The 27830-nt window shown below is 45.1% G+C and overlaps 1 protein-coding gene across 2 annotated transcripts; it reads right to left on the bottom strand.

Moving 5' to 3' along the window:
• Positions 1-1510: 1510 nt before the first annotated feature.
• On the bottom strand, positions 1511-27123 carry ENC1 (ectodermal-neural cortex 1). Of its 2 annotated transcripts, none has more exons than XM_069962802.1 (3): positions 27043-27123; positions 7693-9492; positions 1511-4465 (listed from the first exon to the last, which is right to left on the bottom strand). In XM_069962802.1, the coding sequence occupies exon 2, from the start codon at positions 9479-9481 to the stop codon at positions 7712-7714; it is 1770 nt and encodes a 589-aa protein (XP_069818903.1). In that variant the 5' UTR covers positions 9482-9492; positions 27043-27123; the 3' UTR covers positions 1511-4465; positions 7693-7711. The 2 variants fall into 2 exon arrangements, with proteins under 2 accessions (XP_069818903.1, XP_069818902.1); XM_069962801.1 differs by lacking the exon at positions 27043-27123 and adding an exon at positions 18087-18368.
• Between the last annotated feature and the right edge of the window lie 707 nt (positions 27124-27830).

The raw sequence follows: 27830 nt of genomic DNA, 5'->3' as shown, positions 1-27830 counted from the left end.
GTGCGGCCCTCGAATGATTTTATTAAGGCCCGACCGGCCCTCGACATGGAAAAGGTTCCCCACCCCTGACTTACATGAACCAGGAAGGAAGAAAATTTACAGGACTTGACGGCAAGTTCCCTTGACTACATTATTTTATCTTTAAAAGACAATTCTCCCTTTTAATTCTGCACCTACTACCAATAACAGCTGAATAATAAACATTTTGTTCTAAAAATACTACAAATGACAATGATCTATTTCTTTTTGTTAGTATTTATTTAAGATTGCATGCAGGATATGTCTACTTGTGTCCAACAAGAGTACCTAAGGCCCACAAGAGCAAATGATTACATTTTTGTCCCCCCAAAACAGGCTGTTCAAACAGTCTTGAACCCATAATTCCTCAGTTTCCATTGAAATCAATGAACTGTCCATTTTAGGCACACTGGGACACTATGGGTTCTCAAAAACGAAATACTCTTTGTATAGTTATGCACAGTAGATTATGTCTTCAATCTGAGAGCACAGATTCCTAGGTCTAGATGGTTTCGGAGCATTCACAAAGCTGATTGAATGCCAGACAGCACATAGCTGCCTAACCCATCTTTGTGTCCCACTATGAGTTGTTTTCATAGCAGCATTGGGAGCATGCACATGCCAGCCGTGACTTTATGGTGTTGATCGAATTAGAATGTCCAGCCCTCCCAAACCATGAAGTAAGAGAAGGACCAAGCTCTGCACACCAAAGAGCCAGGTCATAAACCCCTTTAATGTGATGTATAGGTTTATGTCAGATGACTGTTCTCTTCACATCAGTGACTGCTCTGTATGGTCAAAAGCCATTTACAACAACGAGGATCAGCACCAAAATACTACCTATTCCTTAAATGCCCCAGAACGGTCTCTGTTAACTGTACAATTTTTTACTCTGGAGAATAGAGGAATTGAAAATTGTCTGGGAAACAATTGGTTCCAACCAATAGATGAACATCATATGTACAAGAATACATTTTCTTTGTGAGTAATCTTTTTATTCTTTAGACTCAACCCGCCATTGAGTTGAAAGGCCTGTCAGGTCTGTAGTGAGGGGGGAAGGGGACTTGAGTTGCTAATTCAGTCTCCCTGTCAAGGCCAACTAGAATTATAACCCTGTTTACAGGACCAGTGGTCCTTTCAGGTTACACGGCTTGCATGAGATCTAAGTAAGGATCAGCTGTACCATATCTCTGATACTATGTTACAATATTAGGTTTCTTCATATGTTTTTAGAGTGAACCTTGACGTCTAATTCTGAATGATATAATATAGGGCTAGGCTGACGTAGATGTTAATCTCGTCCCATGGTGTATTCGGTTATTGCCTTCCAAGATAGGGGTTATAATAATAAAGAGAGCTGGCTTTGAAGTAAAATCAGATCCATTACACTTCAAATCCCAAACAATTGAGAATCTATCCAAAAGTATACAACAGTGAGACATAAAGGCTGTATCCTATCAACTAAGAAAACACAAAGGAAAAATAAAAGGCAAATATTTAAACAGTGCAATTTTATTATTTTCTTACCACAAATTCACTTGAGAAGAAAATGCAACAAGTATACAGCGGAACGAGAAAAACACGTACAAAACATACGGCTTTGGCAAAAACCAAGAAATTCTCATAAATAAATAAATAAATAACTTTGGATGTTGTCAATACCGATTGCGACGAGCAGACAGTTAACAGGTATACAAAAGACGACAGTGACGACAAAGTTTTCGACAAGAAGCGAGGATGAAAAGTGTGGTGGTTTTTAGTTCCAGGTAAGAGCAGAATAACACTGTACAGACACTAGGTGCCAACAAGTTTATACAAGAAATAGGACGGCGTGTGACCTGCCGGGCGGATGGCCTGAGAAAGCGACCTCTGCGGCTTCTTACTTTACCACCATGTATAATTAAAGTTCAGGTCTTGTTACACCGGCAGCTTCTATTATAGAGGCAACGGCCCTCCTTCTTGGTCTTCCTTGACCTTTACACTGATTCCATTACACTTGTATTTTTACCTTTGCAGCATTGCAAATTGTGTTTATGGCCTACCCCTAGCATCTCTGTTTACCAGCATCTGCAGAAATAGGACACAGATACAACAACAGGGCTGTGTGGGCACCTCTGGCAATCTTTCTTCTATGTTGTCTAACCACTTTGTACGACATCTTTGTAAAAACCACTCGCTTGTCACTTAATAATCATTACCAAGGGTCCTTCATCATGCGGGCTGCTAACGTTTGTGCCTTGAGAGGGAGATTTAGGGGCAGCAGCTGTGATACATTTCTGTGAATACTCATATTTAATATAGCTGCAAGGGAGATCTCCAGCCTGGCATTCTTCACTCTTTATAAGAACCGGACACGCCACTTTCAGCACTGACAATATTTACATCACATTGGTGATAAGTGAAGGTTTATTCAGAAGACAAGTGCAGCTCTTTACAAGCCGATCTCGGCTCGGAGTATCTCTTGGTGAACGATTATTTGTCCTATGAATGGAGGTTTGTGTTTTCAATATTGCATCGTTATCACTGGGGAGCAGCCGTGGCGATCAGCTGATCAGCATTGGTCTGGATAAAGGGAAATGTAGTATTACACTGTAATACAGGACAATACAGACTACTTGTTACTACTCTGGCTCATGAAGGGCTAGTCCCAAGTACAGAACCCACCTCTATATCAGTTCAGATAGAAATAGATTTCTATATGAGTCCCTAATTTTAATGGTAAAACTCACTGAGATCTTATAACTTGCATATTTCCATAGGTTCTAGTTCAGGGGAGTGATTCCAATACCAAAAATATGTATATTAAATAAATTCATGAATACTTAAAAAGGGCTCTGACACGAGGGCTGACCTCCTAGAATGCCATTTTTTTTAAGTCTATTAGAGGGCTCAGATAGTTGGGCAACATAAACACATTCACATTCTATCACTGGCCCTATTACGAGTTGTTATCGGCCCATTATTTCTCTATAGGGCCCTAAGGATGAGGTAGTTGGTGTGTTTCTCAAATGCCCCAAATGTCCCAAGTCACATTCAATGAATTACCAAAATATAATGATCATAATGCCAATTTAGCATCCCGAGCCATAAATGATTGTAAGAACTGTCATATTCCTAAGTAATATGGTTATATTAAGAGTGCCATATAATGTAAGTATTCATTTGGTGTAGCAGCACAGACTGCTGTCTACAGATGTAGCAGAACCGAGTTTGACTTCATGCACTGCTCAAGTTTATAAAAGGGTTTGAAGGAAAACCTCAGGAAAAAAATCCACAGTAAGTAGTCAGCAAGTTTCTCAGCGCTGAATCTGCACCCAATGCTGTGGATTTGATAGTGAAACTTTTATTGTGGATTTTATGCTGTTTCCAATGATTGAAAACAAGAATAAAGTGACTATTACATACTGTGGATGTCACCTGCTGATTTCCTTGAGTGAATTCTGCACCATATCTTCTACATGAGAACATAAGGTAAAGATGTGTTATCCTATATTACAACTTCTCAAAATGAAGAGCAAATGAGAAATTCAGCTCTGCTACATCTGCCGTTCTTTTTTTTTTATTTCACTGCTGACCCCAGAAATTGAATTTCAGCCATTACCATAGGCTGATACGTTCTCAGTATATCGAGTCAAACACCAGTTTGCAATGCTGCATGCAGGTATCCAATTACAATGTCTTGAAATGTAGTGCTCTGTAACTATACAATCATTCAATCAGGCCTTTCCCATGTCAATACAACTACAAGCATTGTATCAGCATGCAGACAGCACAGGACAATAAATAGACACCTTGGAATGTAATAACAAAGTCATATATAAATAGGCAAATGAAATGGCAATGGATTCTGGGTAATAAGACTTCCAATATTTGTTCACAGTTTTTTTTTTCTTCTGGCCAGGATACAGTTGTGGTTTTCTTCGTAGTTGAGAATAGATGAGAATGCATTAAACCGCAAGTTTAAAAAATGCCATTGGCATGGCCCACTCGTGTAGTCTTACATCAAGATATGTGAAGCTAGAACTGTACGCAACTCGACATCTTTGCTACTTGGAACCCGCCAGCTTCCCCCACAGCTGGTGCTGACATTTCTATCTCCCTTGGAATCAGATGATAAAGAGAACAGTCCAGATGGATTCGAGCGATGCAGACAAACTAAATAGGCTCTTGGGGGTTCCAAATACAAAGCCCCAAAAAAAAAAAACATTTTCTTTCTGATACATTGGATTCAGATCATGAGGGGTTAATACTGATATCTGAAGCACAGGAAAACAAAAAAATGTATCTTCAGTTCAGAAAAATGTTAACCATTTCTGCTGCGGGAGCGCCAGAATGCCCAGCTGCAGGAGGGAGAATGCAGGGTTGGCAAACGTTTTCTCTTAAGATCAAAAGTCCTTTTGTCGTGTTTGTCTAAGAGCCGGCCTCGGATCTCCACAGCTGAGGTCCTCTGTGGTGGACAAAAGAGAGACAGAGGGACAGCCATTAGTCTCATCTCCGGTAATACAGGCAGATGTACAAATAATAAATCAGAATCAAAATGATCCATCACCCATATAATAGCCACAAAACGACGCGATAATCATATTACTAAATCCTAAATCAGATTAGTCACCTCGCACTATGGGGATTTCAGGGTAACCCGTGCTCCGCTATAGTCACAGGGATAATTAATGTGTAATGGCTCGCCGGGGGCAATTCTCCAAAGTCACAGAAAGAATACCCCAGAGAAGACCAATGTAAAGCTAGAGAAAAGGTTAGTCAAGGTGTACATTAGAAAGGGCGCTGGATGAATAATGTATTCCTGAAATGCAAGCATACGATTAGATGTCAAAAAGCAATGTATTTTATCATGTACATGCCCTAGGAATAGAGACAGCTGGTATCTGTATTTAAAATGCAAGGTCCATCAAACTGCGGCAAGGAAACTGAATGCATGCAATGGATACTGATCATACACGAAAACTAGTTTTAAAAGGGTTCTGATAGAAGTAGCACAGGGTAAGTGCATCAGTGCTTAGATGCTGTATTCACATTTTGCCTTTGCAAATATCTACAACACTTACAAGGGAGGAGGGAGCTGTCAGAGTGGCTATAGGACTGTCCTTGTGAGCACACAAAGAAGCTGGCTCCAACTATACTCATGGAACTAGACTAGCCTGTGCGGCAACTCACAAGCTGTCACTGTTCTGACAGCTTAACACAACTTGGCTAAAAACACTGAGGCTTTTTGTATTGTTTTGTAGCCTCTTCTTCCCCGAATCCAACACATTTCTTTTTTTTATGCCATACTCCCCCCCCCCCCCCTCCTTCTGAAGATATAAAATGATGGAAAGTTTGACCACAGGTCCTCCTCAGAAATTCCTAGGATATGCAGTTGTTTGCTGGTCAATGGGGTTCAACCAGAGAAGCTTCTGATGAGTGCCCAACTGGAGGATCAACACCATCCCTGAAGGGCCTGTTTGTTCTCATGAACAGCATAAGTTCCTGTGATCAGACCCATAGCAAACAGCAAACTATGGCATCTCCACTTCCTGCTAAATGGGGAAGCTAAATCCATAAACCATGCACTATTTATTTTGTATATTTAATGTTAGGTGTTCATCATCTTTAAATCAACCCATTTTTCTAATGAACCATTGTACATATGGCTGGAGAATAATAATTTGACCCCATATGCATCCATAATCATGTCTCCGTTTAGCACCAAGGCAGCTGCATTACATTGGAATGAGGTTACCTGCCCTGACCCTGGTTCATACAGTTTCACAGCCTTTAAAGACTGGGATTACAGGTCGGCTGGCCTTCAGCAACTTAACCATGAAGCCACACCTGCCTCATGAGGTCAAATAATAGGAAAAAAAAAAGTTTCATGTAACAGTCCCCGGCAGAAGATTAATCATGTTTCAGTCTTCGAAGGAATGAGACAATGCACAGGGAAATGAAGAACAGAAAGGCATGGCCTTCACATTGTTAACTCTTACTGGCACGGAGAAAACCAGGAATCTACAGTCTTATTTACACATCTACAAGGAGTCGGAAATGTGTGTGGCTGCTTGAAACACTTAGCATACTTGTGATAAAAGATGTTTGCTGAAACAACAGAGCCTGTAGGGGGTACGTCACAGTGTTGCTTCTCGAGAACTATGTACTGTAAAAGCAATAGTGGGGAGGAGGGCAAGCGCGGTCCTACGCCCAGGCTGGGAGCTCTCTCTCTATATGACCTTCAGCATGGTTGTCTGTTGATGCTGAAGGCGCCCACATATCTAAGACTTTTACAAGTAACTACCGGGGGAATTCCCAGAAAGATCAGTCTTATAACATATTTGTATTTGTCTGTGTTACCCACCAAAATGGCTGTGACTGAAATGATACTTCATTCACATAGGATTCAAACTGTACATAGGAATAACTATGTAAGGAACACATTATCTGGAGGGTTATCTGGATATTACAACTTATGACCAATCTCTGTCAGTTCCATTGAGAGTGAATAAAGCACTAGAGAACATGTCTATGTTCCATTCACACGGGTGGGGTGAGGGACAGAAGATTCCCGTACTCATGATCAGTGAGACATTACCCCATTCATTACACATTTATTTCCTATCCTGTGAATAGCTCACAGCTCAACTATTATCAAAGGGGAACAACACTGTTTATAGTAGACACAGAAGGCCCTGTTTGACATATTTAGCTAATGGTTGTGGTTGCTTTGAAGAGGTTTTCCAATTCCACATATTGATGGCCTATACTCAGGATAGGCTACCAATATCTTATTGGCAGAACGCTGGCACCCGCCACCCCCACCAAACAGCAGTTCCGCAGAGCTAATATGGCTCTAATCACTGTGTAGTGGCCATGCTGAGTTACTGCAGCTCAGCTCCCCTTGCAATGGATGGGAGCTGAATTTAAAGGGAACCAATCAGCCCGTTTGGGCTGATATGGTTCCCTTGAGCATTGTATAAAGCACGTGGAGTGGCCCCGGCACGTACCGGCAGCGGCAGGTGTTTTATAACGGAGAAAATGACTTTTATTCCCAGGCTCGTGACTAGATACGAGCGGGGAAGTAGTCAAGGTGGGCGGCTCCCCGCTCGTATCTTGTCACTGAGCTCTGCCTGTCAGCGAGCTCAGAGGGGATGATTGACAGGCAGAGAGGTCCGTTACTGGCCTCTCTGCCTGTCAATCATCCCGCCGAGTGCACTGACAGGCAGAGCGCAGTGACTAGATACGAGCGGGGAGCCGCCCACCATGACTACTTCCCCGCTCGTATCTAGTCACGAGCCTGGGAATAAAAGTAATTTTCTCCGTTATAAAGCACCTGCTGCGGCCGCGGACGGTACGCGTCGGTGCCGCTCCAGGTGCTTTATACAATGCTCAAGGGAACCATATCAGCCCAAACGGGTTGATTGGTTCCCTTTAAGTAACCACTATGCAGTGAACAGAGCCACTTGCTTTGCGCATTGTTCACAGCTGCATTAGCCCTACAGAACAAATGAGGACTGATAATTGATATGCAGAATTAGAAAACCGCTTTAAGGCAAGAGCCAAAAGATAATGTCCTTTGTACCATTATGGACTTCTTGCTGACCCCAGAGATCTAGGTTGTCATATTGTGCTTCTCAAAAACACTGTAATATTAGTGGCTAGAATTGTACCTTCTCATACGACACTTACCATGCCATTCTACTGTGCTTTACGATGGCAGATGTTTCCATGTGCTCACAAATGCTGTGGGGATAAGGGAGTAGGGCACTGTAGTTATGCTGTTCCATGCATCAATGGTGGGGTCATAACAGTCCAATGTTTTGCACCTCTGAATTCCAAAGTAGCCTCCAACTACAAACAGTTTATTGCCAGATGCTACAGCATGACAGCTCATTCTTTTGGCTGTCACGTCTCCAGCTTTAGTCCACTGGTATGTTTCGCTGTTGAATTTATAAGCAGAACAGGCAGAGAATTCAGTATCCCCTCCCATGATAAAGATCTGGGTTCCTAGGACTGCCGCAGCTGTGTAGCGCCATGGCTGTGGACAAGTGGCTGGTACACTCCATCTATTTTCAGAAGGATCATAGCATTGAACCTTGGGCAACTTATCGTGGCTAACACTAGTCCCGCCAAAGGCAAACAGTTTAAGCTTGGCACTAACCACAGCAGCATTGCTCACACCTTCTCTGAGAGGAGCTACCATGGTCCATTTGTTTGTTGCTGGGTCATATTGTTCCACTTGTTTTAAGGACACTGATGGAGACGCAGGGAGTGAGCCAGTTGCTGCTGTGTGCCCCCCTACCACATACAAACAGTGTTTCAGTTCAGCAGACCCATGGCCAAACCGGGCCACCAGCATTGGCGCAGCCTTTGACCACTCTTCATGAAGTGTGTCATAGACCCACACATCCTTCGAAACACCATTCTCCGAACCCCTTCCACCAGTGATATAGACTTTGCAGCCAATTGCACATGCGCTGAATTCTTTGCGAGGACTTGGGATGTCAGCCTTGGGTATGATTTCTTTTGCCTTCTGGTCTACAAGGTATAATTTATCACACATGAAAGTCTGTCCGCCCAGGAGAAATAAAGCGTGGCCAGTTTTGCGAGGTTTCGCACACATACTTGTCACCACTCCATCATTTTGCAATATTTTTAACTTGCACCTTATTGCTTCTTCCACAAGCTCTTTACTTTTTTTTTGCTTAATGATCAGCTCCTCCATGGCCACGTTCTCCATGAGATATATGGCCGGTAGCAGAGCTAGTCGTACAGTCTGGAGCAGCTCAGCTAAGTAACAGTGACGTTTATTTAGATCGTAGTTTATCCAGTTCATTGCAGACTCATACACCATCCTCTCATCTTCAGTTTCCAGTTCTTCATGTGACAAGAGTTGGACAACAAACTCTTTGGGTAACTGTAGAAAGTCTTCAGTTTTGCAGATGGTTTGGAAGTTGGTAAGGCACATTCTCCAGGACAGTTCGTACAGCTTAGTACACTGATGGGCATCAGAGAGGAGAAGCATGCCTAAACAGTTGGTTGGGTGAAGGTTCTTCTCTAAGAACTCGGCACATGCATCTCTGATGTCCTCAAACTCCAACATATCTCCAGCTTCCAAAAGGGATTCTGCATTTTCTTCATTTATTATCACTCTGGAGGAATAGGCATAATCCAAAAGGAGTTCTAAAACTTCTGGGTGGATAGCATTGTGAAAGTTCACCTCATTGGCCTGGCTTTCTTTAAGACCGCCACTGAACATAGCTTCAAAGTAGCGACTGCAAGCAGCAAGAACGGCCCGATGGCAGGGAAAAGACCTGCTTCCCGCCAACAGTAAGACATCGGTGAAGAGGCACTGCTGTCTTAAAAGGTTAAGATGAGTTAGCACATTGTCAGCATATGAGGTCTTGTGAAATAGGTAGATGTTCATCGAGCCAGTGCTGGCTCTGGACTTGCGGTTCTCATGTATGCTGACTGACATTTTCTACACTCCTGTAGGAGACAAAACAACAGATGTATAATTAGTAATCAGACAGAGAAACAGTAAATTATCCATCCTCACTTTCCCTGTGTACTTGAAAGCATACACGTCCCTACCATGGTCTGATTCCAACCACTCTCTGGGCTCAATCAAAACCTCTACAAATTCAGCCAATCCATTCACAAGGGATTAGTACCATCCAAGCCTCGATAATATTACTTGTCAAAACAAACTAAAAACTGTATAGTTTATAAAATGAATGCATCTAAGGCATATACTTTGGACTACAGCTAGTCTTCAAGGAAACACAATCTAAAATATAGAAAGCTTACAGGTAGGGCTGCAAATGCAATTCTCATAATCTACAGTATATACTGTAAATGTCTCAGAAAGTGTTAGTATGCATTAGGACTTTAAATCAGAACCCGGAATAGTCAAATATTAAGTATAGATAAGTATCTGATCAGTGTTGGACCTAGCAATCTATTTGTGGATCTGATCATAGGAGTTCAGCCACTAGGACCCCCACTTACTACAAGAATTTAGGTCTCTTGGGGTGTCAGTGCATATGCTTGCCCACTGCTGTATTCACTTTGTTTGGGACAGCTCTATTCATTCCTGTGGGACAGCTGAAGATAGAAAAGTCTTGCACTTGGCTATTTTTGTCTGATAAGTTTTCTTCCAGAAACAGCACCTCCCTATCCTCAGTTTGGGTGTGGGTTTTGCAGCTAAGTTCCACTGAAGTGAATGGAGCTGAACTGTAATATCAGGAGAAGGGTAGTGCTGTTTTTTCAAGAAAGTAACTGTGCTTTTTCTAATCCGGTATATCCCCTTTAAGGACCCTCATCTATTAGCAAAGAGTTACTACAAAGAATACCTCTGCTTCAGGAGGACGCAACATGGCCTTGCATTTAATAACGTTATTACTTGTGCAGTACATCATGCATAAATTGCCCTCTGGGGGGCGCTGCAAAAATATTCATTATACTCGTTGATCAGTTTATGGTAGTTAGACCCTTCTGACAAAAATTGTTCAGATTGTGAATCCACGCTAAGGTTTAGCATCTGTTTAACAACCACATTTCCGCATTTAGTTAATAAAACTCCACAATGAACTTTGACACACAAACACGAGTGAATTTTACAATTTTGAAATTTTTTCTGCTGCTTATGTGCATTGCTTTGTACTCTCCCTGATGTGATACACCGATGACATCTTTAAACAAATCATTTTTCACCCGCTCAGCAGTCTTGTAAAACCTGTTATCTGGCATCTCAGAGATATGCAGAAGACCTGAGTTCAGCAGAGAGCATAGGCTGCTTTTCCCCTCCTCACACCTCCATCTGTGACATTCATCCAAGTCACTTTACACATGTCAGCATGCAAATAGCACAATCATAACAGAAAAAATAACAGATCTGATAGCTCTGATACATGGGATAAGAGGAGCAGGCAACCTAGACACTTACATGTGTTGAAATGTGACAGCATTGATCTTGGAGCTGTTCAGTGTAAATCAGTGGGACTCCGCATGATGAGAAAGACCAAACACCAAAATGTGACAGGTCAACAGCTGCACAGGCCACTAGGCAGGAAATACCTTTATTACGTTTACTGTCCCTAACTAAGTAAACATCCTCAGTGCTGGCCTTCCTGCCCTCTACATACTCTGTAGGAGACTATTTTAATGCTAGTTACGTTGATCCCCATTAATACATCTAAACATTGTAGAAAAATGACCAAGAATATGGTTTTACTAAGGATCCTTGGACTCGACGAGCTCGTTCTCCATCTATACAGAGTATATCCAATGTAACTCTATTGTAATCTTTGCTGTTATCTTTGAACACATGAGACATTGTTACGGCCGCGGCGGCGTCCCGCGTTCCGGGCCGCCGCCGCGACCGCTACCTGCCCTATGCAGCAGCCGGTGTCCATAGTCGGGGACCCGGCGCTGCTGTCACTTCGGCCCCGGGGGGCGCCTCACCTCTCCACGCTCCTGTCTCCCGCTGTGCCGGCCGGCGCGCGCGTCCCCGCCTCCTAGGGCGCGCGCGCGCCGGCTGTCTCAGATTTAAAGGGGCAGTGCGCCCCTAATTGGTAGTTGCATCCAATCACTCCCCTATAAATCCCAGCATGCCCTGTCCTTAGTGTTGGAGCCTCTACATGCTTCCCATAGCGTTTGGCCCAGCCCCCTGTTGTTCCTGAGTCCTATCTGTTACCTGGTCCCAGTCCCTGTTCCTGAGTCCTATCCGTTACCCGGTCCCTAGTCCCTGTTCCTGGTTCCTGTTTCCCTGTCACTCCATCTGTTCCTGCGTTCAGCCTGTCACGTGCGCTCTCACCTGCAGACCTTTGCCAGTGCCATCTCCTGCCTACTGCTCCTGCCACGCCTCGCCTGCCGTCACCAGCAACCAAGCCAGGGGTAGCGACCTGGGGGTCGCCTGCCGCAGCAAGTCCATCCCGCCTTGCGGCGGGCTCTGGTGAAAACCAGCGGCCCCTTAGACTCCGCTCCCTGGTGAGGTTTGTGCCAGCGCTGGTGCCGGTCCAGTGGATCCACTACTCCAGGCGTTACAGTAGGCTCCAACCATGGATCCCGGCGAGGTGCCAGATCTCCGTGACGTCGCCAGAGTGGTCGCGCAACAGGCTCAACAAATCCAGAAACAGTCACAGCAGATCCAGCAACTCACTGCCGCCTTACAGCAGCAGACTACTGCCCAGCGCACACCATCTCCTGACGCTGCTTCTTCACTCCGACTGGCTCTCCCAAGCAAGTACTCTGGGGACTCTAAGTTGTGCAGAGGATTCCTGACTCAGTGCACCATGCACATTGAACTTTTGAGTAGTCAGTTTTCCACCGAGCGCTCTAAAGTGGCTTTCATCATCAGCCTATTAGAGGGTAGAGCCCTGGCCTGGGCCACGCCACTGTGGGACCGTGATGATCCTGTTGCTGCCAATCTCCGGGCCTTCCTATTCGAGTTTCGCTCCGTCTTTGAGGAACCTGCCCGTGCTTCTTCGGCCGAGACTGCTCTCCTCAACCTCTCTCAAGGCAGCTCCTCTGTCGGTGACTACGCCATCCAGTTCCGCACCCTGGCAGCTGAATTGGACTGGAACGAGGCCGCCCTGTTGGCCACCTTCAAGAAGGGCCTGTCCAGTCGAGTGAGAGACGTGCTCGCTGCCCGAGACCTGCCTACCTCCCTGAACGAACTCATTCTACTGGCCACCCGAGTTGATACTCGTTTTTCGGAGAGGGAGGAGGAGGTTCGGCATGAACATTTACTAACCCATTCCCGTCGCCACCCCCAGCTGGCGCCGGTTTTTCCAGAATCCTGACCTTTCGATGTCCCAGCCCTCTCCTGAGATTCCTATGCAGGTGGAACGGGCTCACCTGACGCCTGATGAAAGAATCCGGCGCCTGGAGCAGAATCTCTGTCTCTATTGCGGTGGTTCCGATCACTTCCGGCTGGGATGTTCCCTACGTCCCCAAACATCCGGAGGACGCTCGCACCTAGGTCCGGTGGGACAGGTGTCCCTAGGTGCGAATGCCACCATTCCAAGTCTGTCTATGCCTGTTTCCATCCGGACTCCCTCAGGACAAAATCATCAGACTACTGCCTTCCTCGATTCTGGCTCAGCAGGCAGTTTTATTGCGGCAACATTGGTCCAAAGATGGCGGCTACCCGTGACCCGACTAGCCAGGCCCCTGACTATCTCCTCGGTCACGGGCGAAATTCTTACCGACCGTGTGTACTACCAGACCGCATCTTTAGTCCTCCAGGTGGGTCCTTCACATCAAGAAGAGATATCCTTCTACGTTCTGCCCCATTCTTCCCCCGCGGTCCTCCTGGGACTCCCGTGGCTACAAGAACATGCCCCTCAGCTGGACTGGAGAACCGGGGAGATTCTCAGTTGGGGTCAGGACTGTTCCCACCAGTGTCTCAAGTCACCTCAGACCAAGTGTATTTTGTCATTTCCTGTCCCGGCCAAGCCTCTATCCGGCCTACCGGCAGAAGACCAAGACTCGGCGGATGCCTTCTCTGCCGAGGTGTACCCTCTCCCCGTACCCAAGACTAAGGTCGTGTCCTCTCACCACCGGAAGAACTTACAGAAGGTCCCTTGCCACGTTATACCGCCTGATCGCCTAGTACCAGTCGTCACCCTCCACTCTTCAGAGAGTACCCCCCGGAAAGACTCATGTTCACCCTGCGCTTCGAAGAGGTATTTTGAACTGGGGACATTCCTCGTTGGAGGCCGGGCACCCGGGAGTCCGTAAGACCGGCCAACGGATCTCTCGCCACTACTGGTGGCCCAGCCTATCCCAAGATGTCAAAGACTTTGTGGCTTCCTGTGCCATTTGCAGGCAAGAAAGAGGGGGAGGCCAAAGGGGGGGGGTACTGTTACGGCCGCGGCGGCGTCCCGCGTTCCGGGCCGCCGCCGCGACCGCTACCTGCCCTATGCAGCAGCCGGTGTCCATAGTCGGGGACCCGGCGCTGCTGTCACTTCGGCCCCGGGGGGCGCCTCACCTCTCCACGCTCCTGTCTCCCGCTGTGCCGGCCGGCGCGCGCGTCCCCGCCTCCTAGGGCGCGCGCGCGCCGGCTGTCTCAGATTTAAAGGGGCAGTGCGCCCCTAATTGGTAGTTGCATCCAATCACTCCCCTATAAATCCCAGCATGCCCTGTCCTTAGTGTTGGAGCCTCTACATGCTTCCCATAGCGTTTGGCCCAGCCCCCTGTTGTTCCTGAGTCCTATCTGTTACCTGGTCCCAGTCCCTGTTCCTGAGTCCTATCCGTTACCCGGTCCCTAGTCCCTGTTCCTGGTTCCTGTTTCCCTGTCACTCCATCTGTTCCTGCGTTCAGCCTGTCACGTGCGCTCTCACCTGCAGACCTTTGCCAGTGCCATCTCCTGCCTACTGCTCCTGCCACGCCTCGCCTGCCGTCACCAGCAACCAAGCCAGGGGTAGCGACCTGGGGGTCGCCTGCCGCAGCAAGTCCATCCCGCCTTGCGGCGGGCTCTGGTGAAAACCAGCGGCCCCTTAGACTCCGCTCCCTGGTGAGGTTTGTGCCAGCGCTGGTGCCGGTCCAGTGGATCCACTACTCCAGGCGTTACAGACATCAAAAAGCAAATATGTGAATCAAACTATAGACCCTTGTGGGTTGTCTTCTGCTAACCCTTTGGGGCCCAATACAGTGTCATAGCCTGGATCCTGCAGAGATTCTTCTAGTTGACTATTCTAACCCATTTTATACAGCTTCAATGAAGGGCTGGAGATGAACCTGTGATGCTACAGGTAGTCATTTTATTCTTTAGATGCCTATAAAGGGTTTTATTAATGGACTTTACAAGTTACATTGACTTCGGCAAGTCTGGAAGTCTACATAGTGTATACAATATACACAGTCTGCCTAGTGTTAGCTTAGGTTTTCTTGATCTCACAAGATCCACTCCTGTTCTTAACTCTGTATATATGACCCCGGCAGAGAGCTGTAAAATGTGTGACAAGATCCTACATCTGGCAATACTGAGCTATCAACAAAAGGTCGAACTTGCAGTACACCATGTATGTTACAACTTACAAGTTTAAGTGGCAAATTTAGCCACAACAGGTGTCATGTGATTAAAAATCCCATTGTGTTAGGGGTAAGGTAAGTAAATGGGGTTGAGAAGTGGCCATAGCCACGACCCAGCAGATGCAAGAAATCCATTCAGGATGGATCTCAACATGACTCCACTTACCGACCCTAACTGCAACGCAGCACAATCACTGCAGTGCAACACAGCAACTTGTGGTCACATGGCTAAACTTGATGTGCAACCCTAGCCTAATTCTGTTACTAGTCAAAGATAGTAGTTTTCACTGTAACACATTCACACAATGTAACAAAAAAAACCTCAAGGCATGGAAAACTGCTAATTTTAAAGGGGTATTCCCATTTTACAGAATACAGCGTATTTTGTTACGCTGCTTCCAAAACTTCCATAGACATTAATGGAGGGCTGCATGCAAGCACAACTTCTTCGCCATCTACATCAGTGGGGATAGTAGCTGCACAAAATCTTTAAACTGGGACCCCTATGCTCCTGGTTACAAGGGGTACCACACCCATTTACGTTGTTAATCTTGCATAAATGTGTAAGATGGGAATAACCCCTTCAGAAGTGTGGGCTTCATCCAATGTGTCACTCCCGCCCTATAACTGACACCGCACACAGCTGTCTGAACCAGAGAGTGATAGACATACAGATCACTGGAAGGAACGGATAGGGAATGCATACAAGTTTTATCTCGGTTCTCTTACAGGAATGAATGTAATGCCTATCATTTATAAAGATTCCACACTACACATTTTTTCCATTGCTCTTACAGCCAAGCAGCATGTCTAAGAAAGGCATAGTGTGTTCTGGAAGTTCACGCTTCCTTTGTGTTGCTAACCTGTCATTCAGTGCCAGAGCCAAGGAAGAAGACGACAGTGGGTGTCTGTATATAAGGATGATCTCATTACAAGGGGGAAAAAAATGAGTCTCTCACTTTTACAGTAAAGTGAAGGAATTTCTCTGACAGACGGAATATACAGCCCCTTGCAGCCTGGAAGGAATGTACATGTGTATCTGACTTCAAGGCTTCCTTTGAAAGGTTGTCAAGACCAATCAAACCTGTGAAGTACAAGAATCAGTCACCCTCTCAGTGTTAAAAGGGACTTAGAACAGAGACATGGAATGACTACATATTCTGTAATCACCGATGAAAGCCTTTCTCAGACGTGGGTGAGACTTGAGTCACTGGGTGCTGATATCACATCTAGTCAGACATTGTTACCATACAAAATGTAATCTATACCCTTCAATAAATGATCAATCACTAAGTGTTACCTCTGCACCTGGACACACCTGTTTGGGTCTCTATGCTGGTATATATGTAAATCATTTTGATATGCAGCCATGTAAAATGATAGAACATAACATGGCACACATGCTCTCAGGGACAATAAGACCCTGTTAGTCTGATACCACATACAGTAGTGTCTATTGAGCTTTAGAAAATCCAATGAACGAATAGCAATAAGTAAACTGATAACCCACTAAGATCGCTAAGCCACGATAACCGATAACCCACGGCAGAGCTAAGTTTACCATATTATACATCTATCTGGGGATGTAACTGGTTATCATGATACATATTTACAGTAATCTGAATAATAAATTCATCTATTTTGCTATAACATAGGACACTCATCCTCATAGGTTTGAAAGACATATATTAAAGTGACTTGGAAGGATCTAAAGAACATACAGTATACATCTTCTGATACAATGCAGCATGACTAGGAGTTGGGTACCATCCATTAGCATTGTACAGCATATGCCCAGCGAATGCTTCTAGACTTCTATACAAACAATCACCAACCTCTCACGTATTTTATCAATTCCTATAAGGCATTAACATTCACTGTGCAAACAAAGCGCTCTTCTCCACCGCACATGGTGCAACAACCCAGCCAAAACCATAATGGATTTATCACATACTCTGCATAGCCAATGTGCATCTGTAACAAGCACTCCTCTGAGCCCCAGCTCATGGTGGGAACACGCTTTCAGCCTAAGCGAACATGACAGCTGAATATGCAGCACGTGTAAGGAGCATTAGGTGTATCCAAAGCCCTGTCTCAGAAATTATTTAATGCTGAACCCTAGAGTACACAGGTCCGCACACTGCCAAGTATTTCCTGTCCAAGATTGCTGGTAAATTAATTTCCAATAGCAGATGTCATTAAGCCAAACCTATTAGTCAGCCCCAGGTCTGCCTGGTCTTATAGGGTGCATTGTATACTATGTTATGGTATAGAACAACTTATTATTTGCTAAGTGTGGTGCTATATAAAATATTTAAATATACAATGCAAAATATACAATATTTATATAAAAATTATAAATACTAATAAGATAACTGTATAGTATACTATACGAATACATCAACGCAGTCTAATTTTCTACCTATGGCACAAAGAATACAGGCAGGCAAAGATGAATACCATTACAATAAGTCTACCAAGGCATTATTTTTAATGTAACCATATTGGAAAAGGTGTTTTAGGGTACTGGGGTACAGGTATGTTGGAGGGAGTCAGTTTCAGGGTGCATTTCCTGTATAGAACCCAGTCCTGATCCCTAGCCATGCTGTCTAGTAGCAGCCACAGACAGTGCTGGAAAGCTTGGGAACATAACAAGCATTCAGACAGAACACACAGCGCTTCTCATTCAAATGTCGCTCCTCCCTAGACTGGAAACACACAGCAAAAGGACAATCTATAAGTGCATCGCTGTTACCATAACAATTCCAAGAACACTTCAGGACCCTTGTATTTCCAGGGGATTCTAGACAGAAGAGAGTCCTCTAAACAGCACCTCCAATAACTAGTCCTATTTATGTAGAGTTAGTATGTAGCAGAACTGAATACACCATTGCATTGTGTTACCTCTCCAAGTTAAGATATAGCAGAGAGTTTACATGTAGTCCTATAGAATACACATTGTAATGACTATATGAATAGCCCAGTACAGAAAGTTCCTCTGAGTCTACATGGTGCACCCAGTCCCAAGCACAGCATGCACTTACCCTCAGCTCATGTCACTGTGCTGCTGACTGCTAGTCCTGATGGAGCAGATTGCACTGGGACAATTGTCTGCTTGTTCCAGTCTCTGCAGAAGGTTACACAGTGTCTTCCTGCAGCTGCCCAGTAATCCAGGGCTCACAGAGGAGCTTCCCAAGGCTTCTTCTCTGGCTTCCTGGAGGACACATGGACTGCAGGCGGAGGAGGGGCGAGGAGATGCCACACAGGGGGAGGAAGGAGCTGCCCTGCCGCTGCTGCTGCACACTGTCTCTGGGCTTGTGGCTGACTGCAGCCTGGCTTCATTCACACAGAGGTGTTAGAGGAGGAGGGAAGGCTGGGGAGCACACCCACCGTGCACAACTACTCCTGCAGGAGGGGCTGCCACTATGCTAATACACCCCAAACTCTTCCTGAATGAGGACAAAGGCATTGCCAATAGCTAGCAGTGTGCTGGGCAGAGGAGAAGCTCAGACACAGCTCTATGTACCAGACTCCCATAGAGCACATGTATCATACCACAGAGTTTCCTGCTGGTTATATAGCACCCGCATATTCTGCAGCGCTGTACACAGATTGTCACAGAGAATGCTACAGATAAGCTGTCACCCTAGTCTGAGGTCTCTGTGAGGGGCTATCTATACAGGTCTCACAATTCACATTGGTATAACAAGGAATCTTGGCAACCCTCTGCTTGGCTTCAATGCACAATCTGTACCAGGTCTCTATCTGCCATGTGCGATGTATAATACTGATAAGCAGAAGAGCATTGGGGCTCAATCATGGACCAGGGCATGGGTACATGTGCCACCACTGCACCCCCTATAACTATGTCCCTGCTGGTCACCATTGTGCCAGACACAATATGCGGCAATTTACATACATAAGCTGCTACATGTGCGCTGATCATATATACAGTGCTACCTTGGTTTAAGAGTAACTTGGATTAAGAGTGTTTTGGTTTAAGAACTCCAAGTTTTTCTAAATTGTGACTTAGTTTAAGAGCATTGCTTTGGTTTAATAGCTCCCTTGGGTGGGAGGGGGAGTGGGGGAGGGGCATGGTCTGCATAGCGGGGTCTACAGCACTGTAGTCCGACCCAGGAAGTTTCCCTCACCCTCCAAATTACAGCAGATCCACTTCAGGCTGGGGCTTGCATCAGGGGACAGGACTGTTGAGGTAATCTCTCCATAGCTGTAAGCCCTCTCTCCCTGCAGTTTCTGTCAGTCCTATTGGTCCATGCTGAACACACACCCCTTCCCCATTGCTGTCATGTGACCACACAGACCTCTGACAGCAGCCCTGCTTCTCTATTCTAGCCTGTTGTACTGCGCTACTGCATTATGGGGATCTGCAGTTCCACCCTGTATCTACAAACTGCGGATGTTTTTCAGGTTTATGCAATTACTACACATTATACACCACATGCTGATTGCTATACTGTATAGTAACTTATAATATCACATATTCAGCTGTTTCTCATTGTTTGTTTCATCTGTTCTACATGTTATTCAGAAAATAAAATCATTATTTTGGGGTGTGGAACCAATTGTCTGCATATCAGAAGGCAGTAGAAATGAGCGAACCTCGAGCATGCTCGAGTCCATCCGAACCTGAACGTTCGGCATTTGATTAGCGGTGGCTGCTGAACTTGGATAAAGCTCTAAGGTTGTCTGGAAAACATGGATATAGTCATTGGCTGTATCCATGTTTTCCACAGAGCCTTAGGGCTTTATCCAAGTCTAGCAGCCACCGCTAATTAAATGCCGAACGATCGGGTTCGGATGGACTCGAGCATGCTCGAGGTTCGCTTATCTCTAAAAGGCAGCCATTTTCTGCCCCAACCAACTCCCCCCCCCCTCCAGCAACCCCTTTAAGGTTTGCACAACCACCTCCAATAGATGGCAGTATAGAGAAATGTCTTATCCTTCTGTAGACAGGAGCTACCTTTTTTTCCATTGAGCATTGCATGGCTTGTAACATTTCATACACCAGATTGGTGGTCTCCACAGTGAGGAACACCACTCCCCCAAATGATTCCTTGAGAACCAAAAATCTGATGTCAGAATTTTACTAAAGTTGCAGGAAAAACATAATAAGAATTAATGTACTGAGCTCATTGGTCCCCTGCTATGGCCCTATATATATATATATATATATATATATATATATATATATATACAGTGGTACCTCGGTTCTCGAACTTAATTGGTTCCGGAAGGCAGTTTGAGAACCAAGCAGTATGAAAACCGAGCAGTGTCTTCCCATAGGAAATAATGTAAATGTGATTAATTGGTTCCAGCAGCCACCAATAATTACCTACAATACTCATTTATTACACTGATAAGTGCTCAGTATAATCACTATAGTACAGAACAGCACTATACTGTACAGGACATTAAACATAAGAAATGTTCATCAGAACCAGCAATTATAGTACAGTAGTCACCAACTCCTCACCCATCCTTTACTGTATAGCGTCCCCCCCATCCAAGCACTGTAATGTATGGGAGATGGTGGTGCACTGCCTGTACTACTACTGCACTGTATATGCACTCCAGCAGTCTTATACAGCACTGTACTGTATGTGAAGCCTCACCACTGCTTAACTCGCCAGGTACAACCCACCATCCACGCTCGCAAAAACGTTCGAAAAATGTTCGAAAACCGAGCAAAGTTCGAATTCCAAACACTTCTGGGTAAATTTTCGTTCGATTACCAAGCAGTTCGAGTTCCAAAGCGTTCGAAAACCGAGGTATTACTGTGTGTGTATATATATATATATATATATATATATATATATATATATATATATATATGTTTATCATAGACTTAGTACCATTCCATGAGCCTGCAAATGATTAAACATTGTCCATAGCCCATACTGGACTGCAGTACACTTAAAGTGTCACTGTCGTGAATTTTTTTTTCGCAGAAATCAATAGTCCAGGCGATTTTAAGAAACTTTGTAATTGGGTTTATTATCCGAAAAATGCATTTTTATCATGAAAAAGCAGTTTGAAGCTCTCCCCCCTGTCTTCATTGTTCTCCTATGGAGAGAGCTAAAGAAAAGACCAAAACAGGACAACAAAGAGTTAATCTACAAATCCCTCACTCCTTATCTGTTCTGACCATCACCAGTGACCTGTCTGAGCTCGGATTACAGCTGTCACCCAGCTCCGTGCCTGTAATCCTCTGTTATCTGCTTTCTGCTGCCGACTAACTCCCTCCTTCCTCCTCCCCCCTCCCCTCTCCCTAGAGCAGACAGGGGACGTCTCCTGCAACAAGTCACAATTTTCAGATTTTTCAGAGTGGATGAAAAAGAGGAAGGAGGGGGGGACCTGGGAAAAGGCTTTTTACATGCAGATAATGGCAGATTTGGCTAATAAACCCAATTACAAAGTTTCTTAAAATCGCCTGGACTATTGATTTCTGCAAAAAAAAAAAATACGACAGTGACTCTTTAATTTCCTATTCATAGAGATAGACCTATGTATAGCGAGTGTATGTGAAGAATAGTATCTCTCAAAGGCAGAATAATCCCAGTAATTCAGAGCTAGAGGGTCTAGACAAGATGTCTGAAAGAAGCAGTTCATTGAAATGCACATTTTCCTGATGAAGACTATTTAGTGTGGTGGCTTTCAATGACCTCCTATTGATTCACAAATTATAGCCTTCTGGGAGTTATCTCCTGCATGTGCAATTATTCCCTGCTGACAGAGGCTAAAGGATGGAAGTCATATCATTTATACATATTGTGGTAAAATGCCTAGGAATATGGGCAGATAAAATCTCATCATTTCTTAAGAGGTCTCTGGCAGCTAGTAATAATCCATAGCTGCCCTGCGGATCTTCACGCCACATATAATTTATTAGTTTGCAGATGTAAATTAACATATATGTATAGTCATGTTCTAGTAGGACATATCGTGTTCTTATGGAATTATTTATACAACTATATATATGTATACCTTTGTATTTGTTTCACCCTTCTTTGCAGTCAGTTCTCCTACTATGTTTCTGTATTCTTGCCTAGTAGGTACAAGACTGGTGACAGCAGTTTAGCACCATCTAGTGGCTGCTCAAACATCAGCGACCACAACCAGTGCTGCTCACTTATACAAAGAATTACATGTCCTAACATGTCAGTGACTTGACACTTGGGGTTAAATAGTTCTGCCCCAACTGGACAACCACTTGTTCTCTGGTTTATTAGGGTCAGGTTCACTACAGGTCAATCCATTGGTCCTATTAGATGAGTGCAGGAGAACATAGTACAAAAAAATGAAAATTCATGTTTAAGTTCATGTCAAGAATTCAAAAAAATATTAAAAACCATTACAGGACAGTGACATGCAAAAATAAAGCTGTTAAATCTGCTAAGTATTCACAAGCTTATTCTTTTAGGAACACAGCTGGAAAGTTCTACAGTTCACTCCACAGGGCTCCCTCTAGTGCAGTGTCCCCTAACTTCTGATTCCCCAGCTAGTGATGATGATGATGAGTGTTGGTGAACACTTGCTGTAGTGGAAAGATATGTCTTATAACTACATTGCCTATTTAGCTTTAAACCGGTTCCATATCATTATACGCATTTTACTTTTAAACACTGCTTTAAATTATTAATCCAGTAGTGAATCATTATAGTCGTCTTTAAAGTCAAGTGCACCACTCATATATGGGTAAGTAAGGGAAGCAGCTGTGCCCACAGACATACTGTGACTACTGAAAAGGTGGGAGGGGCCTGCTGCAATTCCTGGTGACATGGGAGGAGCCTGTGGTGACTACTGAGCATATGGGAGGAGCCTGCTGTGACTACTTGAAAAGTAGGAGGGGCCTGCTGCAACTACTGGAGACATGGGAGGAGCCTGCTGTGACTACCAAAGACATGAGAGGGGCCTGCTGTGACTACTGGAAAAGTGGAAGGGGCAGTTGTGACTACTAGACATGTGTGGGGGAGGTTACTGAAAAAGTGCAGTTGCCTGTTATGGCTACTGGAGAAATAAGGGAGGCAACTGTGACTACTGGAGAAGTGGGAGGCAGATGTAACTAGTGGAAATATGGAAGGGACAGCTGTGATTACAGGAGATGTGTAAGGGGGGAAGCTGTGACTACTGGGGGAGTGTATGGAGTCAGTTATGGCTACTGAAGAAGTAAGAGATGCAGCTGTGACTACTGAAGAAGTGTGGAGGGCTTTCTGTAACTAATGAAGAAGTGCAGGAGGCCTGTTATGGCTACTGGAGAAGTAGGTGAGGCAGCTGTAATTACTGCTAAAGTGGATGGGGTCCTGCTGGAGAAGTCCAAGAACTGTTATTCCTACTAGAGAGGTTGAGCAGGGCATTGTTGTAACTACTAGGGAGCAGTATTCTGGCTACTGGGGAGGCAAATCCTCAAGCGACTAGTGTGACCAATGTCTGATACAAATCTAGAGGAAAGATTGTACAGAAAGAGATATGGTTGACATGCCATTAAAACACTTTTGTCAAAAAGACCCATGGTGTTCTGCGTGCCACAGCACAATGTACACAGAGAACTTTCAGCATCTCATAGCTATAAATGTCACTTGTACGATGCAACAAACAATGCATTTCCATAGGACTCAGTCATGCTCGTGGAGATAAATGTCTACATATGGAGAAATGTCAACAGATTCACACCTATAGGCCTCATTGAGTAATATGTTCATGGTGACAAGAGAGCCAGGAGGAGCAGGGCAGGGGAACACTGTGATAACTTTTACTTATGTAACCGGAAAAGATTTATGAAGAGCAAACAGACCTGATTGACAGCTCCCTTCCATTGGTATTTACCCGAGGCTATGTGGCATTCTCTCAATTATTTAATGTTGGATGTTTTGCATTTTTGTAAAAAATTCAATCAACAATAAAACGACAGAAGCATAATGAACGGATTATCACAAGACTGGAGCAGGGCTCGGAAAGGGCCGATTGCTCCATAGCTGGGTATAGCTTCACATTCTTACCTCACGTACATCTAATTTATGGCACCTTTATCTGTTTAATATAAAGGGCAGAGCTCAGCACAAAGAGACTTCTTATTGTCAGAGCCTATTGGCAATCCAGTCTACCCAGTTTCTTATTTACCCAAATTACTGCTTGGCAGAGATGCCAGTCTGTGTCTTATACATTTCTGCATTCCTTAAGATTTTTAAGAATACTTTTTCTAAACTAAACAACCTGCTTACGTCATAGGTAGAGAGGCCTTTCATAAGGCCCTATTACATGAAACAACAATGATAATCAATGATAATGATCCTATGTTATGATACGTTTACACGAAACGATTATCGGGCGAATTTTCGCGATAACAATCGAATTAGAACGATCTTACGTGTAAATGCGAACGATCGAAAAATCGTTCATTTTGATCTTTTAACATGTTCATAAATCGTCGTTCGCCGATCGGAAAAAATTCGCCGATTGTTCCGTGTAAACAGTCGTTGCACGATAGTCCGGCCACCCGGTGCTCGCCGCCCGGCCCCCCGCTCATCCGCAGCCCCCTGCGCCAGCTCGATCGCCACCCCCGCCGCCGCTCTGATCGACACCCCCGCCGCCCTGATCGCCACCCCCGCTGCCGCTCCGATCAACACCCCCGCCGCCGCTCCAATCGCCACCCCCGCCGCCGCTCCGATCACCCCCCGCCGCTCCAATCGCCCCCCCGCTCCGATCGCCCCCCCGCCGCCACTCAAGATTGCCCCCCCGCCGCCGCATAGCGTACGTTACCTGCTCCGCGCAGCAGGTCTTCGAGATCCCCGGCTCCCCTCTTCAGCGCACTGATTGGCTGAAGAGATGAGCCGGAAATTTCAAACGCCTCCTCTTCAGCCAATCAGTGCTCCTCTTCAGCACTGATTGGCTGAAGGGGAGCCGTTTAAAATTCCCGGCTCATCTCTTCAGCCAATCAATGCAAGGCAGCACTGATTGGCTGAAGGGGAGCCGTTTGAAATTCCCGGCTCCCCTCCTCAGCCAATCAATGCACGGCAGCACTGATTGGCTGAAGAGGGGAGCCGGGAATTTCAAACGGCTCCCCTTCAGCCAATCAGTGCTGAAGAGGAGCCGTTTGAAATTCCCGGCTCATCTCTTCAGCCAATCAATGCGCTGAAGATGGGAGCCGGGGATGTCGGAAGACCTGCTACGCGGAGCAGGTAACATATGCTTTTGGCCGCGGCTGTGGGGGCGATCGGAGCGGCGGCAGGGGGCGATCGGAGCGGCGGCTGGGGGTGGCGATTGGAGCGGCGGGGGTGGCGATCGGAGCGGCGGGGGTGGCGATCGGGGCGGCGCAGGGGGCTGCGGTTGAGCGGAGGGCCAGGCTGCGGGCGGGCCGGGCTGAAGGCGCACGATCGCAAAACGATTTTTCCGTACGATATATCGTACCGTCTAAACGCTGATCGTAATAAAAAAATCGTTACTTCGAAATCGTTAATCGTACGATTGGGCCAATAATCGCCTCATGTAAACTTAGCATCAGGGTCCATTTACACAGAAAGATTATCTGACCGATTATCTGCCAAAGATTTGAAGCCAAAGCCAGAAACAGACTATAAGCAGAGATCAGGTCATAAAGGAAAGCCTGAGATTTATCCTCTTCTCAAATCCATTCCTGGCTTTGGCTTCAAATCTTTGGCAGATAATCTGTCAGATAATTCTGTGTAAATGGACCCTAATAGAAGCCAACAATCAGCCGACATGAACAATGCCCGCTTATTGTTGTCTGTCATTGTCTTTCAACATGTTGAAAGACAAACAACTAAGATAGCAACGATCTGCTGACGCTCTGTGGAATAGGAGTGGCGGCAGCAGACCGCCACTTTCTTCTGTAGGCTGCCCGAATGATCTAGCGATCACCCAGGGCGCCCCCCCCCCCCTACAGCTCCAAAAGCCCCCCCCCCCCAACTCTTACCTGCATGCTGCTGATGCATGTAATAGCGCTGGCAGCGCTCAGGAAACAAGGAGCAAGTGAGCACTGACAGCCCATGTTTGCTCCTCTGCATCGCCCCATGTAATAGGGGCTTTACAGGTATCTAAAAAAGGTGGTTACAATGAGCTCAAATAAAGCAACACTGTCAAGGGTTGTCAACTAACATCTTATCTATAAGAAACAACAATTATCCTCAAGAAACAAGAAAATAACTTTCACAGAATGCACCTTAAAATTCAGATCACAACCAAATATCAAAGACAACATCAACTATGATCCCAGAAAACATAGAAGAGTTATGACCAACCAGGTTTACCATACTCAGTGATTCGGTGGGCAATTGTTATAATTCACATTGGTTGGTAAAAATGGAAAGATCCTACCCCTTCCAAAGAAGCAAAGAAACAAGGGACTTACACATGATCTCCTCTGAGATTATCTATCAGGTGCCAGTGAGGCTATTTTTTTCATGCCCTCCAAATTTTGGCCCTCTTACACCGGGACTTGCAGGACTACCACCCCAAAAAGGATGAGCCCCTAAATAAACTAGCCCATAAAGTTTTTCCAAGTTAAAACACAGGACACAGACGTCCAACTTCTGGTTGTGATTTTGAGAAAAGGGACCCAAATATTGTTCTTGAATGGAGCTCCAAGTTGCACATGCACGCCAATCATCCACATATAGCCTATGGAGCTCCATAAACAATGAATGGTACACGACTTACCACCTGGTTCCAAAAATAGAGTGGGTCCCCATCCCAAAGTAACAACCGGCAGTTTGACACACACCCCACACTCCCCCCCACCCCCGCAATCTGTTTTAATTTGGTATACCCCTTTATATATGCCCTCCAAAATACCCTACAGGCTCTGGATGTGTGCCAGACTGCTTTATGGGTGATATATACAGTAAAATATCATAATTTCAAAAGCAGATAGCAGCACAATGGCCATAACACACTTGATTTATCATTAGTTATAAAGGATATTGAAGCTGTAGCACTCATTATTTAGAAGCAGCGTACTCCTACCTGTAAGGTTGTATTCTGCCTTCAGCTCCAGTCTTTCGTCTCTCTTTATTGTGTTGCACACGTCTTTCTGGTAGATAAATGTGTTGATTGTAACAGCAACTGAGAGACTTAACACTCGGGAAAGTGAGAAAACTACATTACTAGAAAAGTGGTGATCTCGTATATACTAGATCCAGGAGCCTGAATACATGCTGTTTTCAGAACTAATGGATGTACTATCAAGATTTTTTTTTTTACTTGCTTTTTACAGTACAAAAGTGAAAATTGTACTCTTACAGACAGACCCTCATACATGGCTATAACTGCTCCCAAGATTAAGCAATATGTGGGCCAGCCATATGGGTACTGTTCTGTGCGGTCCGAAGCACCCCTGGGTACCCCTTGGCACCTGACTCTAAATTCTTGCTCTTTCTCTATCCTTCACTCAATGCTCGCTCTATACTCAATACTCAAGCAAATAAAGTCTGATAACCCCCTGATAGAAGGTTCTGAATACTAATAAGCTAAGTGGGGATTTCCGGGTAAGGAGCAGCTATGTGTGTGTTTTAAAATTTTGATTAATTCGGCACCATATGGCAGATCATATAGAAAAGCAGTGTCAAACTCAAATATATAGTGGGCCAAAACGGAAAAACTGGACAAAGTCCTGGGCCAACCTTGATATTTAATAAAGCGTGCATAGGGCATTCATGCCCACCCAATAGTGTGCCACATAGTGGCTAGCTCACCCAATAGTGCTTCATATAGTAGTCAGCCCTTCCAATAATGTCCCACATAGTAGTCAGCCC

The sequence above is a fragment of the Dendropsophus ebraccatus genome, chromosome 3, assembly GCF_027789765.1.
Source record: "Dendropsophus ebraccatus isolate aDenEbr1 chromosome 3, aDenEbr1.pat, whole genome shotgun sequence".
Taxonomy (NCBI): Eukaryota; Metazoa; Chordata; class Amphibia; order Anura; family Hylidae; genus Dendropsophus; species Dendropsophus ebraccatus.
Note: the sequence above shows the minus strand (reverse complement) of the source record. Positions and strands in the feature narration are given on the sequence as shown.

Bases quoted from the DNA above. Each gene is read 5' to 3' on its own strand.
- ENC1 (XM_069962802.1), bottom strand. From the start codon at position 9,481: ATGTCAGTCAGCATACATGAGAACCGCAAGTCCAGAGCCAGCACTGGC.